At 38.0% G+C, this 16,015-nt stretch overlaps 1 protein-coding gene across 1 annotated transcript in view; it reads right to left on the minus strand.

Moving 5' to 3' along the window:
• Positions 1 to 282: 282 nt before the first annotated feature.
• The window catches only part of TAF3 (TAF3 RNA polymerase II, TATA box binding protein (TBP)-associated factor, 140kDa), a 255,515-nt gene continuing 239,782 nt past the window's right edge, over positions 283 to 16,015 (minus strand). The window contains exons 5-7 of the mRNA XM_006891852.1: positions 7,192 to 7,447; positions 3,802 to 3,908; positions 283 to 397 (exon numbers count right to left, since the gene is read on the minus strand). Of these exons, the coding sequence (XP_006891914.1) occupies positions 283 to 397; positions 3,802 to 3,908; positions 7,192 to 7,447 (478 nt within the window). The remainder of the gene's footprint in view (positions 398 to 3,801; positions 3,909 to 7,191; positions 7,448 to 16,015) is intronic.

Consider the following 16,015-nt stretch of genomic DNA (forward strand, 5'->3'; position numbering starts at 1 on the left):
CTTGTCACTGGTAATAGAAAAATGGAGACATGGCAGTCCCTATGCCATGCCTCTACTGGAGTTTTTCTTTAATCACACTATCATTTAGTCCGCAGGGGCCAGTCCACTGCCTGAGGGAAAAAGCCAGAGTGGCTCATGTATTCTTGTCCTCAAGTCTTCCAAGATTCATTATCCTCAAGAATTCTGTGGAAGATAATGATGGCAGAGTCATGCCAACTCCCCTCCACAGGTATCAGGAAAGACCCTGATGTGATATGAGGTGGCTCAGGCTGCAGGAAGACGTCAGTGTGCTCGGTGCTTCCTCTTTTTGTGCTTTTTATCTTTCTTCTTGTTGGCACACTTGGGGCAGAACCATTGCATTTCTTCTGGTGGTGCAGCCATTATTCCAACACAGGGCCTATATATTAAAAAACAAAATAAAACAAAAAGCAACCAAATAAGCAAGCTGTATATAGATATTCTTTCCGTCCAATATTTTGAAATATTATGAAACTTTATCATATATTTATCAGAAATTAAAGTAAAAAAACTCCTTACTAGTATTATTGGGCATGTGGATTATTACATTATACACTCCCTTTTATTATTTTTTTTGTTGGGTGCTGTGGAGTTGAGGAACCTCTGGACAGCAGATCTGAACTCTGTCCTATCCTTCTACAGATTTTATTACAGAAATCAAACATTTCTAGATACTGTATAATTTTTGATACTGATACTTAGATATTGTATAATTTTTCTATGCAACTGCTGTTTTGTTTTTATCTTAACAGATATGTATCATGGAACGAAATAGAGCTAGTTTGCTATTTATTATTTTAAAGATAAAAGGTGAAGGTATTTACAGAAATTTTAAGAGCTACTATAGTTTTAATAGTTCTTTTTGGTACAGTGATTCTATGTCTTCCCACCATCTTCTTTTGATGCCTTCTGGGAATATATATATTCAATATATTGTCTATAGCATCTTTCAGTATAGCAAATGAGGAGTAATGATGTCAGTTTGAGGACTAACGTGCATCTGATTCAGGCCATGGTCTTTCTGATCACTTGTTATGTATCTGAGAGCTGGACAATGAATAGGACTGACAGAAGAACTGATGCCTTTAAGCTGTTGTGTTGAGAAGAGTGCTGACCATCCCATGGACTGCCAAAAGAACAAATAAATATGTCTTAAGAGAGGGTGTAGCTAGAGTCTCTTTGTGTGTGTGTTGTTGTTTTTTTTTCTCTGTGTGTGTGTTTTTTACTCTACAGAAGTAGTTTAATTATTATAAGCAAGACTATGACAGTAAGGACAAAAAGTTATGGAAATATAAGTTCTCATGAGTAAGACAGTTTCCCACCTCCTTCTTAAAATCCCCTATTTAATCTATTACAATACATATTTGATTTTTGCTTCCCAAGCACTTAGAACTCATTCAAGTATCACCATTTCCATCATATTGCCCTGGATAGGTCAAGCTGCTGTCATCAACTGGATAGGACATTCTAACAGTCATGTAAAAGATCATCCTGAATCTATTTTTACAATTTATTTTCTATAAAACATCTAGCATTATTTTGAAAACTTTTCCAAATCACCTATTTAAAACACTACTGTCGTTTTTAATTTCTCTAAAAACAAAAATAAAATCCTTACCATAACTAATGCATACCTACCCACGGCTCAGTGGTATAATCCTCACCCTCCACGACGGAGACCTGGTTTGACTGTCAGCCTGTCCCTTTTTTTTAAAAACTTTATTACTATTATTAATTTTAATGAAAATTTACAGAGACTTTGGATTTCCATTTCTTCATTGTTGCACTTTTCTCCCTGCCCACCACTCCCCCCGCCAGTTTGCTCCTCTCTTTGAAAAGTAAAAGAAAAATTCTCTCATTGTTATACAATCCCTCCCCCCAAGTCCACTCTACTATGCAGCCTTCATTCTCGACTCCTGTCATGACAATAATATCTAATCACATATCCCTTTTAAACAGTTCTCTCCCTCATCTGTTTCAATGCAGTATACATTATTTATCCCCTCTTTCTTCTCAGTCTCCTCCCAACCCTGATGTTAGTCCTGTTTTACAACAGTGGCACTCTGCAGTATTTGTCCATTTGTCTGAGATATTTCACTCAGCATAATGTCCTCCAGGGTCACCCATTTTGAATGATTATTCATGAGTTCCTTGTTTTTCAATGCAGTGTAGTATTCCATTGTGTGAATATACCATAACTTCTCTATCCATTCGTTTGTTGATGGGCACTTAGGTTGTTTCCAACTCTTCGCTATTGTTAACAAAGCCGCAATAAACATGGGTGTGCGTATATCTGCTTGGGTGGTGGCTATGGTTTCTTTGGGATATATTCCCAGTAGTGGAATTGCTGGGTCAAATGGTATTTCTATTTGCAAATCTTTTAGTAAGTGCCATACAGCCTTCCACAGTGGTTGCACCATTTTACACTTCCACCAACAGTGAATAAGGTTCCATTCCAGTTTCTCTACAACCTAACCAGCATTTGTTGTTTGCTGTTCTGTTAAATTTTGCTATTCTTACTGGAGTGAGATGATATCTCATAGTTGTTTTGTCTCTTTGGAGACAAGAATGGTAAGGCTTCATCTCACATACTTCAGGCATGTTGCTAGAAGGTGCTATTTACTCCTTGGAGAGGGATGTGATGCTGGGAAGGGTGGAGGGTCAGAGAAGGAGAGTAAGTGGGCTGACAGGGTGACTACCGTAATAGACTCTAGTGTGTCAGGAAGTGTGAGGATGGCACAGGACAGGATGGGTTTCAGATCTGCTGTTCATAGGGTTGCTATGAGCTGTACTCAATTCGATGGAAACCAACTAACAACAACAACTATAGTTTTGGGGAGTTGTGGAAGAAGGGTGGTGGTATAGTAGGTTAAGCTTGCTAACTGCAAGTTTGGCAGTTTGAATCGACCAGCTGCTCTGCTGGAGAAAGATGGGCAGTCTCCTCTGCATGAGTCAGAACAGACCTCAGGGCAATGGGGTTGGTTTGGAATTTACAAATATTTTAACCGAGTGTCATTAGTTTTGTGGATTCGAAGGAAGAGATATTGAAAAAAAGTTGTCTTTTCATTACTGCTGCTTATACCATGTATACAGAAGTTACTTCCGTTAATATCATATGCTTTATCTCTTAGAGGAAATTACTAGAAAGACGGAAAAAAGGAAGTATCTGTACTTCCTCTTTTGAAATTCTTTTTAGAAAGAATCTCTAAACTAAGTATCATGGCCTAAATTATGTCTGGCCTAGTGGTACGACACTACATTGCAATCCCAAAGGTTCTTGGTTCAAATCCACCAGTTATTCCACAGGAAAAGGATAGGCAATCTCTTTTCATGTGATTTACTGCCTCTGAAAATCTGTTCTAGGGTTAGCTATGAGTCAGTTCTAACTCGAAGGCACAAAACAACAACAAAACTAAGTATTTGGTTACCAGTATAATATACTATGGACTACATATATTACCAGAGTTCCCAAAATAATTATGATTTAGCTGAATAACACTAGTCCAATGAGTCATGTTATTTTGCCATCAATTACACCTTAATTAGGATTTTTTGTAGGTGGTTTTAGTAAAAGAAAATATGCTAATATCACATTAGGGGAAGTAGGATTCAGAGATTTTCCTCCCTATACCATTCTTCAATATGGACAGTAGTTGAATTGGGGGGAAAAAATCCAGGAATAGACCAAAATCACTAAGCTAATCCGTAGAATTTCTCCTGTGAGCGAGTAACCTGGAGTTTTAACTCTTGTCAAGCGTGACAGGAAAGCACAAGCCCACTTACCAATGGTACCAGTCGTCACAGTCATCACAGCCAATCATTGGACTTCCATCATCAGGCTTGTTACACCCCGGACAGATCCAGATCTGATTACCCCACTCATCTCTTATCTGGTGGTTTTTGAAAGGAGTAGGAGAAAGCAAAAATGGAGATTGATATTAAGAAAAAAGCAGCCATAAGAGGGCAGGGTAAGAGTCATAGTTTATACTGCAATTTAACAAACAAATAAATAAAACTACATATATTTAGAGTAGATTACTACTTCATTTCCTGAAGCCAGGGACATGGCCATCACTGTTGTGAGATCATTTCAAAAAGAAAATGACCCAGGAGAAGTAACTTCTAATGGATTTTGATATTCTAAATTCTCTTTTATAAATAATAAAAAACAAAACATTTCATAATCACTTGAACAAAATGACCTTTCAATCCCTTATCTGAAAAAGATTGTAAACACATGTATGACTATGACTATCTTCAGGGTAGTAACAACACTACTAAGCTGTAGGCCTCAACTCCATGCAGTTTCCTCAGTCACAGTCACAGGCATGGGGCTCTACAGACAGCTAAGTGTGCATGGATCACCTTATTACTTATTAGCCAAACCCTTCTCCTGAACTAGCTGATAACATCAAGGATATAAAAGAGCTGTTACTAAGTAACTTTCCACTCCTTTTATGACATTTTTCAGTGAAGTACAATCAACTAAAGGGCAAATGAAACAAGAGACTCAAGAGGCCAAACATCTGCACATTTAAATATTATTTTGCTACATATATTGTTTGTACTGAACTATATTTTACTTACCAATTAAAATGGGAAAAATTCATAATTATACCATTTCCACAAATTCCACATTAACAAGACCAATTCTGAAGATTTAATTTTATGAACAGGCATTCAAAACCAGCAAACACTAAAAACTGATTTTCAAAAGTTTTTATAATAAAATAAAAATGAATTTTGCAAGATTACAGTCTTCTATTCTCAAATACTTTATTGGCTAGGTAATGCAGGAAAAAATAGTTTTGTGTATAAGTAGTGTATTATTGGGGATATATGTATGTTCATTCTACTAATACATTTATTTTAAGACTTGTCATTAAAAAAATTCAACAAAGGCAAATTATGTTGCTATGAAAACATCCTTAAATAAAAAAATCTTTGGATATCTACATCTCTGGTTTCTGCTTGTCTAATGTAAAGAGAAAATGTAACCTGAAAGACATACACTAATCACCACAGTGCCAGCTGTCTAGTGGCTAAGACTGACCCAGCATCCTGAACTATCGTATATGGTCAATCCTGCTGCTGGCTGATCTTTCTTGAAATCAAAAGGCCACAGTGACACTGTGTTCTACATTTGAAATTTCTGATTGCTTTTACAATAGTTATCACCCACTACTTCAAAGTTACAAAGTTTTCTCAAACATCTTACTTCACTTGATTATCACAAAACCACCTTTAGATAGGTTAGAAATAGGGAAAGTAATGCTGAGAGAATTTAAGCAACATTTAACTAAGTCATAGCCATTAGGAAATGACTAGTGAGAGTTCTGGAAGGCAATTTCAAAAAGATATTAAATATTTGATGTACTATAAAGAAATAAAGCTTTTTTCCTAAAGTCTATTTCTTTCCTCTAAATCACTCTGTCCAAAAAAAACATCTCTTTAGGAGAAAGAAGGCTTTTCATCCACTTCGTTTATTCAAATCTGATTCATTTCCATGGAGTCAGTGCAAAATCCATCAGAGAATCAGAATTTTTAGTGACAGGACATACTATAGAGATCATCTAGACTTACACAAACTTCTCAATTACAGATGAAGAAATGGAGGTGAAGAAGGTTAAGTGTAATTTTCCCTGATCAGCCCATCTTGGGGTGAGGTGCCCTCAATTAAACACATTCAGCAACTGTACGCTGAACACTCATTTGACAATTACAGAGCTTATAATACTTCTATTTGTATTTTGAATTGACTATTTAATATTTTGTTAATTTTTTGTGTCTTTTTTATACACACTCTCCGTACATTTTAAATCAATTTCTGCTATGCCTTTGTAGACTACATTGTTGTATGAACTGCCCTGGGGGTTTTCTAGGTGGTAAATCTTAGTATCTTTGTGGGAGCAGATCATCAGGTCTTTTCTCCCAACTTGGGGCTCATGAATCAAACCACCAACCTTCTACCAGGTAGCAGCTGAATGCCTCCACCATTGTGCTCCAAGCATCTCTGTCTCACTGTATTCATACAAATATTCCATAATTTGCGGAAATGTTCTTCCACATCACCTTTAAGGAGATTTAATATTTACACAGTTTATAACAACAAATATCAGAAGCCCTACCCTTCCATCTTCTAGTCATAATGATATTCACAAAGAAAGCTCTCATTAGGCTCACACATCCATCCACCACATGGTTGAGAGTCACAGCAGTATCAGAACTCTGGGTGTATCTACTGTGTTGAAGTATTTCGTTGTGCTCTGTGTCACTCTATGTGCAAATAATTTATTTGTATAAGTATTTCATTAATAGTGTGAATTCAGGGTTTGAAAAAGAACAAGCACTGAATCCCGATTTGACATGCCTAATGATATTATGTACAGGACAACATGAACTCACTCACTCAACATGGGAGGTTTTACAATCTGATGATATGCTTGAATGCTCAGGAAGCCCTCTGGTCCAAAAGTTCATTTTTATTTAATATGCAAGCATGGGCATACTTTGGATTCTAGCCAATGAAATACTACAATTAGGGCTATTACATCTAAGGGCTACTCAGAAACATTAGCTGGACCATAAATATGTTAGGTCAGTGATAATCTTTTTTTTTTAAATTTTTTTATTTTATTATTTTTATGTGTGTGTACCGTCAAATCAGATTTGACTGGTACAGGAGGAGATTTGTCCCTCCTTTCACGGCAGAGCATCTGGTGGATTTGAACCGTGCACCTCTGGGATTGTAGTTGCAGCTCCTTGCCACTAGGCCACCAGAGCTCCCCAAGGTCAGTGATAATCTTACCTTAACAACTTAATTTCTTGTCTAATGCAATATGGGACTTAAATACACTAGAATCAACTTGATGGCCAGCTCTAACAATTTACATCTTGATGTATACATTGATATTGTGGGACACACATATACACTCACATCTCAAAGCAATATGGGCAAACAACGCTTTGGCAGGATTCACAGAATGCTGTAATAAACTTTTCAGTCAAGCCATTTTCAAAAGCATGAACACCTTTTTCCAACCAGAATGGCTTCAGAAATTCAATAATGATATATGTATGACTCTTCTTTTTAATTGAAGGCATTTTCATGGTAACAGAGTAATATTGGAGGTAGTTTTTTCTAAAGTATTGTACAAAGAAAATGCAACGCACCACATAAGTGCTGACCGTCTCGGTTACCACACTTCGTACGGGGGCTTTGGAACTCCCTGCTCCGGAGATGGCCGGTGATGGAGATGGAATTAAAGCAGGTGAAGCAGTGGCCTGTGTGAGGATGGACAAAGGCACCAGGGGAGGGGTCACGTGCAGCGGCAGGGGTGCGGGGGCTGGCGCGGGGGGTGGGGTTTTCGGTCTGTTCAGAGAAGGGGCCGGCTTAGCCTCGGGGGCGGGGACCACTTTGCTGATAACACTGTCAACAAAAGAAGAAAGCAAAAGTTAAAAATGAGATTGTTTAATAAAATGGATTATTTTAAACAATTACCACAACTGAACTTTATCCCTCCAGTACCATAAAAAAAAAATATTCTTTTTTACATGTTAAGAAATGAATTATTTAGAAAACTATGACATGAAAAGTGAACCTTACCTAAGTGTGCACCAGTCCTTCTTTCTAAATCTACTAGTAACAGTTCTTGTAAGCAGTTTTATGTATGTATACATGCTTGCCTCCTTGATTTCCTCCTTCCTACTCATTTCTTTATCTTGCCTGTTTCTCCTACACCTCTTTTATTTTTTTAAATTAAGATTTGAGTGAAAGTTTACACATCAGATTAAATTTCCATGCAACCACTCAAAAGTTTTATGACATTAATTACAATATGCACACTGTCGTCACACTAGTCCCACTTCTTCCCTGTGATTCTCATCTCTATTAATCCCTCTATCCCACCTCTTCCTGTCTTCTGAGCTTTATGCCCAGGCCAGTGTTACACTGTGGATCTCATGTGACCAACTGTTCTAAGAGGGAATGCGTCCTGGGGCTATTGTTCACCTTATAGCCTCTATCTAATGTCGCTGAGAGTGGAGCCACAGGACTGGGTTGAGTTCTAGACTCCAAGGGTGACTAAGGGCCATGGCCTCACGATGACCATCAATCTCTCATCAGGGCAGCAAGATCGACCATTTTTATGTTTCTGAATTTTGTTCCATATTTTCCCCTCACTCTGTTTAGGACCTTCTATTGTGACTCCTTTCAGAGTGGCCAACAGTCGTGGCTGGGCACCACCTAGTTACTCTGATCTGAAGGTCACAAAGGCCAGTGTTGTCCACGAGTCCTTTGGACTGTTTCTTTGTGTCTTTGCTTTTCTTCGCCTTGGTCTGTTCTGGACTGGGAGAGAACAACAGCTGCACCTTAACAATAGCTGTTGGTGGTTCAAACACACCAGCTGCTTTGCTGGTGCAAGATGTAGCAATCTGCTTCTATAAACATTGGCAGCCTTGGAAATCTTATGAGGCAATTCGACTATAGTGCTTCTATAAGGTGAAGATGACTTGAAGATTATTAGGTTTGGGTTTAGGTGGATTGTTAATTGACTTCTTAATTCACTCAACCTAATTGTTAAAATTTCCACATTGCCCTTTAGACTTCAGGTATTTAGATTTTTTTTTTTTTAAATAAAGCATCACAATATACCTGCACTGTTCATAAACAGGTAACTATTCTTAGAATTATCAAAGTAGACTGCTTTACTGTCCCTCACCGTGGCAGGATAATACATTTCCTCAGTAGACTTGAGACTTGGCAGTGTAACATCTCTGGCCAGTAAAATGTGAGTAAAAGCCACTGAAATGTCAGTGAATGTGTGTGCCACTTCTGAGTAGAAGCTTCAAAGTTGTTAGGGATTTGAGCTGCCTCTCTTTCTGGTCTGCTGTGAATCCTCAAAGTCTGTGACTAGAAGGGGTTGCTCCTTCAGCTTACGTTCCAGCATGAATAGGACTTGGAACAAAGCCTTGGCAGACAAGTAATGTGAGCAAGAAATAAACATCTGTTGTGGAGGTCGCTGAGAGTTCTAAGGTTGTTGATTAACACAATTTAACTAGCCTAACCTGCTGCCTAGTTCGTTAGGTGCTGTCAAGTGACTTCTGACTGTGAACATACGTACAACAGGAGACAACCTTGTCCTACCCTGTGCCATTCTCACAGTCTCTGCTGGGCTTGGGCCCAGTGTGGTAGTCATGCATCATGCTTGAACAGGAGAGGGTCACTGAAGGAGAGGAAGACTCTTAACAGGATGAACTGACTCAGTGACTGCAACAGTAACTGCAGGGTATATACAGTCACTGTAAAAGTAAGTTAACATTTCTTTATTCTGTTAATTCAGTGTTTCTTTTCTTGATACTCTCAGTGACTCTGAAAAATTAAAAAGTAACAAATTTCTCAGGTTTGGATTTGGCTGCTAGCCCTAAACTAGTCAAGATTCTCCAATAGGCTGCAGAGGTAAGGTGCAGATTCTGAAGAATAAGTAGCTTTAGCTACTTTTTAGTGATATTGCTGTTGTCAGGTGCTGTCGAGTCGAGTATAACTCACACTGACCCTGTGAACAGCAAGCAGATCTGAACCCAGTCCTATCCTGTGCCATCCTGACCCATTAGAGCCCACTGCTGCAGTCACTGCGTCAGTTCACCTGTTTGAGGGTGTTCTCTCCTCCACTGTCCCTCTCCCCTTCCCAGCATCACGTCCTTCTCCAAGGAATACACCCTCTTGGAAACATGCCCGATGTATGTAAAGCAAAGCCTCATCACCTTTGCCCCAAAGAGCACTCTAGCTGCACCCTCTCAAAGATATATTTATTTGTTCTCTTGGCCGTCCATGGGATGTTCAGCGCTCTTCTCTAACACCACAGCTCAAAGGCATCGTCTTCTGTCATCCTTATACATTGTCCATCTCTCAAATGCATAGCAAGTGACTGGAAAGACCATGGTCTGAATGAGACACACTTTAGTCCTCAAACTGACATCATTACTCCTTGGTAATTTGGAGAGGCCCTTAATTGCTGACTTTCCCAATGTAACATGTCTACTGATTTCCTGGCTGCTGGTAACAAGCATGTTAATTTGTGGATTCAAGTAAGATGAAGTTGTTGACAGTTTCAATCTGTTTTCCACCCACTATGATGTTACCTATTGGTCCAGTGGTAAGAATTGTTGTTTTCTTGACATTGAGAAGCAATCAATATTGAATTTCTTCTTTTTCTGCAACAAGTGCTTCAAGTCCTCCTCACTTTTAGTAAGCAAGGCTGTGTCATTTGCATAATGCCAGTTACTGATGAGCCCTCCCTCCAATCCTGATGCCACATTTCTCTTCGTAGAGTCCAGCTACTCAAATAATTTGCTTAGCATACAGACTGAATAGATATATAGAGAGAATAGAACCCTGACACATTCCTTTTTACATTTTAAACCACTTGAATCTATTCCATCTGAATTTCAAGATCATCTTAGGAATAGGTTTGGGGCATTGAACACCAGTGATCGAAGACTGGATGAGTTGTGTGAAGATATCAAAGATATCACTCATGAAAAGAGCAACACATCATTACAAAGACAGAGGATAAAGAAAAAAACAAAATAGATGTCAGAAGAGACTCTGAAAATGGCACTAGAGTGTTGAGAAGATAAAGGGGGAAATGCTGAAGTGGAAGAGCTGAACAGATTTCAAAGGATAGCTCAAGTGGAGAAAGCAAAGTACTAAAATGGAAGGTGGAGAGAGCTGGAATTGGGAAGATAAAGAGGGAAGAACTCGTTCTGCATTTCTCAAGCTGAAAGAACTGAAAAATCTAAACCTTGAAAAATTGAAAGATGTATGGACAATACATTGAATGACCTAGAAAGCATCAGAAGAAGATGGAAAGAATATAGAGTCACTGTACCAAAAGGAACTGATTGAAGAATTTCAGTAAGTACCATTTGAGTAGGAGCCAGTGGAAATGAAGGAGGAAGTGAAAGCTGCATTGAAGGCACTGGCAAAAAAGGAAGGCCCCAGGAATTGATGAGATACCAACTGACTTGTTTCAATTAACAGATCCAGCCTATGCTAGGAAATCTGGAGGGCAGTTGGATGGACAATGGATTGGAAGAGGTCCATATCTGTTCCCATTCCAACAAAATGTGGAAACTATTGAACAATATTATTAATATCACATGTAAGCTAAATACTGCTGAGAAAAAAAATACTGCTGAGGATCATTTAAAAACAGCTGGAACAGTACATAGATAGGGAATTTCCAGAAGTTCAAGCAGGATTCAGAAGAGGCCGTGACACCATCAATATCATTGCTGATGTCACGTGGATCCTGGCTGGAAGTAAGGAACACCAGAAGAATGTTTGTCTGTGTGTTATTGACTATGCATAGGCATTTGACTATGTGGATCATGACAAATTGTGGCTGATATTGAAAAGAATGGGAATCCCAGAGCGCTTGATTGTGTTCATGAGGAACATATACCCAGACCATATATAATTACCACTTTGTAATTATAGTTATGTCGTGAGAATGTGTCATCATAAAAAATATTTATTAATTCATATACAGTAAAAGCAAAACTGATGCAGGTAAAGTCTAAGAGGACTTTACCAACTAATTACTTTTCTACTCTTCTCTGCTTAACTTTTTAAGTGTAGCTTTTCTGATCAACAAAGCAAAAATATAGCTTATTTAAAGTGTTTAATAAGAACCTGAATGTAGGAAAATGCTTCAAATACTATGTACAAATATAAAGTATTAATACCTTAATTCCATGTATGGCTGTTGAAGATAACCATCTGGCATAATTATAATCACTCTATATATTTATTTCCACTTTCTTAAATTCTTAAAAGTAACCTCCAGAAAAAGCTTTGATTCTTTGCTGTTCTGATCAGCTTACAAAATATAATAAAATAAAAAAATCTATTTCTGTTTAATAGCTTAATTAATGGTTTCATTTTTCCTTTTGTTTTGGCTTTTTGATGCATTAATGCAATTTCCATCATCTCTTCTGCCATCCATTTTGGTTTATTCTTCTCTGTCTTTGGAATGACATTTCCCTCTCTCCATTGATCTTCCTTGATCTCTTCTCACAGTTCCTCTGGTATTTGATCGCTGGTGCTCAGTGCCTCAAATCTGTTCTTGAGATGATTCTTAAATTCAGGTGGGATAGACTCAAAGTTGTATGGTTACTTTTTGTCAGTTATTTTACTGCAGAAAAACAACTCTGGACTTGTTTTACTTTTCTTCAGTTTCAAATTGAAATTGCACATAAGTAACTGGTGTCCCACAAGCAGTACTTGGTCTGGTTTTGACTGAAGATATTGAGCTTCTCCAACAATTCTTTCCACAGATGTAGTCAGTTTGATTCCTATGTGGTCTATCAGGTGAGACGTATCTACCTGCATAGTTGCTATTCGTGGGGTATATTCGTTTTTCTTCACTTTCCTGTATTTTTATTTTATTTTATTATTTTGTGTGTGTGTGTGTGTGTGTGTGTGTGTGTGTGTACTGTCAAATCAGATCTGAGTGGTACAGGAGGAGACTGATCCTCCTCCAGCAGAGAATCTGGTGGATTTGTAAATTTTATTTTTATTGTAATTTGTATGAAAATTTACAAAGCAATCTGGTTATCTATCTGACTATTCATACACATTTTGTTTTTTTATAATTTTCTTCCTCGCTCCACTCCAGTGATTACCTTCCATTCCCCCTTCCCAGATCATTCCCTCTTTGGACATTTACTGATATGAGTAAATCATCAAGCACACAAAATTCAATCTTTCTATTGCTAGGCAAATTTCTGACACCAACTCCGTACATTCAACTACTATTCCTTCCTTCCACATTGTTCTCAAATTTTGCATTCCAGCCACCAATGACTATGAGTGAATCTTGATTGCATCTTTGGAAAAGTTGGTGGTGATTGTGGTGGTGTAGCATCAAGCTGGAACTGACACATAACTGACCCTCTGGTGGGTTCTCAGAGGCAGTTACTTGTACAGGAGGAGAATGCCCATCCTTCTTCCAGGGAGCAGCTGAAGGATTCAAACGGCAAACCTTCAGGACTGCAGCACAGCTTCTTGCCACTAGGCCACTGGAGTTCCCTAGTTTGTAGAAATCCTTAATTTTCTCTTCTTTTATTTGCTGGTGCATATATTTGAATAATAGTCATATTAACAGGCCTTCCTTGTATGCGTATGGATAGTATCCTACAACATTGCACTTTAGGATAGATTTTGAAATTGTCTTTTAAACTATGACTACAATACCACTCTTCTTCAGTTTTCCATTCCCAGCATAATAGATCATATGACTCCCTGATTCAAATTGGTTCATACAAGTCCATCTCAGTTCACTGATGCCAGAATGTCAATCTTTATAAGTTCCATTTCATTTTTTGTACAACTTCTGGTTCTCCTACATTCATACATTTCACATTCCGATTAATAGTTGTTTGCAGATGTTTCTCCTGATTTTTGAGTGATTTCTCATCTGGACTCTACCTCTAATACTATAACTACCCACATTCCTAAAAAGAAGATACTGACGTAAAAGAGCTAAACAGATTTCAAAGGTCAGATCAAAAAGACAAAGCAAAATATTATAACAAAATATTAAAAGAGCTGGAGTCAGGGAATAAAAAGGGAAGAACTCAGTATTTCTGAAGCTAAAAGAACTGAAAACGTCAAAGCTCAAGTTCCAACACTGAGGGATGCTATAGGCACAATCTTGAATGACAGTGGAAGAATCAAAAGATTTCAAGACCTCCAATGAGACGACTGAGACAGTGACACAGCAATGGGCTCAAGAGCGACAGAATTCAAGATGATGGCACGAGATAGGACAGGGGTTCAGGTCTGTTGTTCATAGAGGCACTATGAGTCCTACTCGATGGTATCAAACAACAACAGCAATTGTTTTATGCAAGTTTGGTGACTTTACTAACTTTAATATAACAAAAGACCAAGAGAATTTAGCATAAGTCCGCGACCCCCCCCCACAGGAGATAATGCTTAATATTAAAAAATAAAAATGTAACAAACCTTTACTATACTCCTGAATGTTCTAAGCAATGAGTGCCAGTCTTTGTGCTAAATGTTTACTTATCTTACTTAATTTGATTCACACAGTAACCAAATGAGGTAAAGCTGTTATTAGTTTCACTTTCTTGATTAGCAAAATCAAGACACATGTACTGTTGTTGTTATATGCCATTGAGTCATTTACGACCCATAACACCCCTATAGTACAATAGCTCTGAACTCTGATCCATCCTGAGCCAACCTTATCGTCTCTGACACACCTAACTCCATTACCCCATTCACTAAGTTAATTCATCTCATCAAGGGTTTTCCTCTCTTGCCAAGCACTGTATCCCTCTCTAAGGACTAGTCTCTCCTTGCAACATTCCCAAAGTATGTCAGATGGAGCTTCAGAATCCTTGCCTCTGAGGAGCAGTCTGGTTTTACCCTCTTCAGGACAAACCTGATTGTTCTCCTAGCAGTCCATGGCATATTTTTCTCAATTCAATATCAGGACCACAGCTCAAAGGCATCAATTCTCCCTAATCACTGTCCAGCTTTCTGATGCCTAGCAAGTAATTGTGAAGACCATTCTGGATCAGGTACACCTTAGTTTCTAGCCTGACATCGTTGTTCTTTAGTACTCTGGAGAGGTCCCTGACAGTAGACTTTCCCAGTGCAATTCGTCTTTTGATTTCCTGGCTGCTGGTACCAAGAGTGCTGATTATGGAGCCAAACAAACTAAAGCTGTTAACAATATCAATCTCTTCACCATCACCATCTATGATGATGCTGCCACTTGGTCCAGTGGTGAGAATCTTTGTTTTCTTGATATTGAGCTTCAACCTATATTTGAGGCCACAGTCTTTGACCTTCTGAAACAAGCACTTTAGGTCCTCCTCAGTTTTGACAATCAGGGTTGTATCATCTACATTAATGCAGGCTGTTAATTTTTACTCTAATCTTGATGCCACATTCCTCCTCATAAAGCCCAGCTTCCCAAATGATCTGTTCCGCATATAGACTGAAAAAGTATGGAGATAGGACTCATTCCTGGTGTACATTCTTCCCAGTTTTGAACACATGTACTAGTGGATACAAATTGATGTACCAGTATGTGGCTGAACGAGGACTTAAACTCAGATAGGGAGCTCTTACGGTCTAGCAGGTAACAGGTTGCACTGATATCTCAAAGGAAGATGGTCAAATCCACAAGCTACTCTGTGGGAGAAAGATAAGCAATGTCCTGCCATGTGTAACAGGAGGGTTAGCTATGAGTCAGTAGATGGTGCACAACAACAACAATCTGATTCTAGCATCATGATCTCAATCACTATACAGAGTACCTTAATTAGTGAATGAATGTTATCTTCTATATAAGGCTCAAAGTTATTACTATGCTACATATATTTAAAGGGCAAACATTCTTTATTTTTTTAAACATTCCTTATTTTTATGGGTATACTGAAAATTTAAAATATTTTATTATTTTGAGTAATTTTCATTAATGGTTACCACTTGGATATAGAAAGGATAGGCAGGAACCTACATGTTATTATCCTGAAAGTATTTGTATATCTGTTTGGTTTTGATAAGGAGGGCAAATATCAAAGTCCAGGGCTTATACAAAATGGAAAATTCAATAAAACTCCCAACATCAAACTGAAAACCTAAAGAACTATACCTGTTGGGAAATGATGTATCAGATACTCATTAATTTTCAGATCTGGTGTTGAGGACACACATTAAAAGTAATCTGAATTTGTGAAGCTCTCAGATAGCCAGTGTAAGCTATTTCAAGAAGAAAACACTTAAAATGTAGACACCACATATTAGATTATGTATCATTAATAAAGATGATAATTTAAGACAAAAAGTAGTACCTACAACCAGGAGAAGATAACGTAGATGAATGGGATCTTCTAAGACTCAAATCCCTATGCACATCCAAAAACTTCTCCAACAGGGTAAAAAGGGAAGCCACTG

Source organism: Elephantulus edwardii, unplaced genomic scaffold (assembly GCF_000299155.1).
Source record: "Elephantulus edwardii isolate Elephantulus edwardi_28Jun2011 unplaced genomic scaffold, EleEdw1.0 scaffold00105, whole genome shotgun sequence".
NCBI lineage: Eukaryota > Metazoa > Chordata > Mammalia > Macroscelidea > Macroscelididae > Elephantulus > Elephantulus edwardii.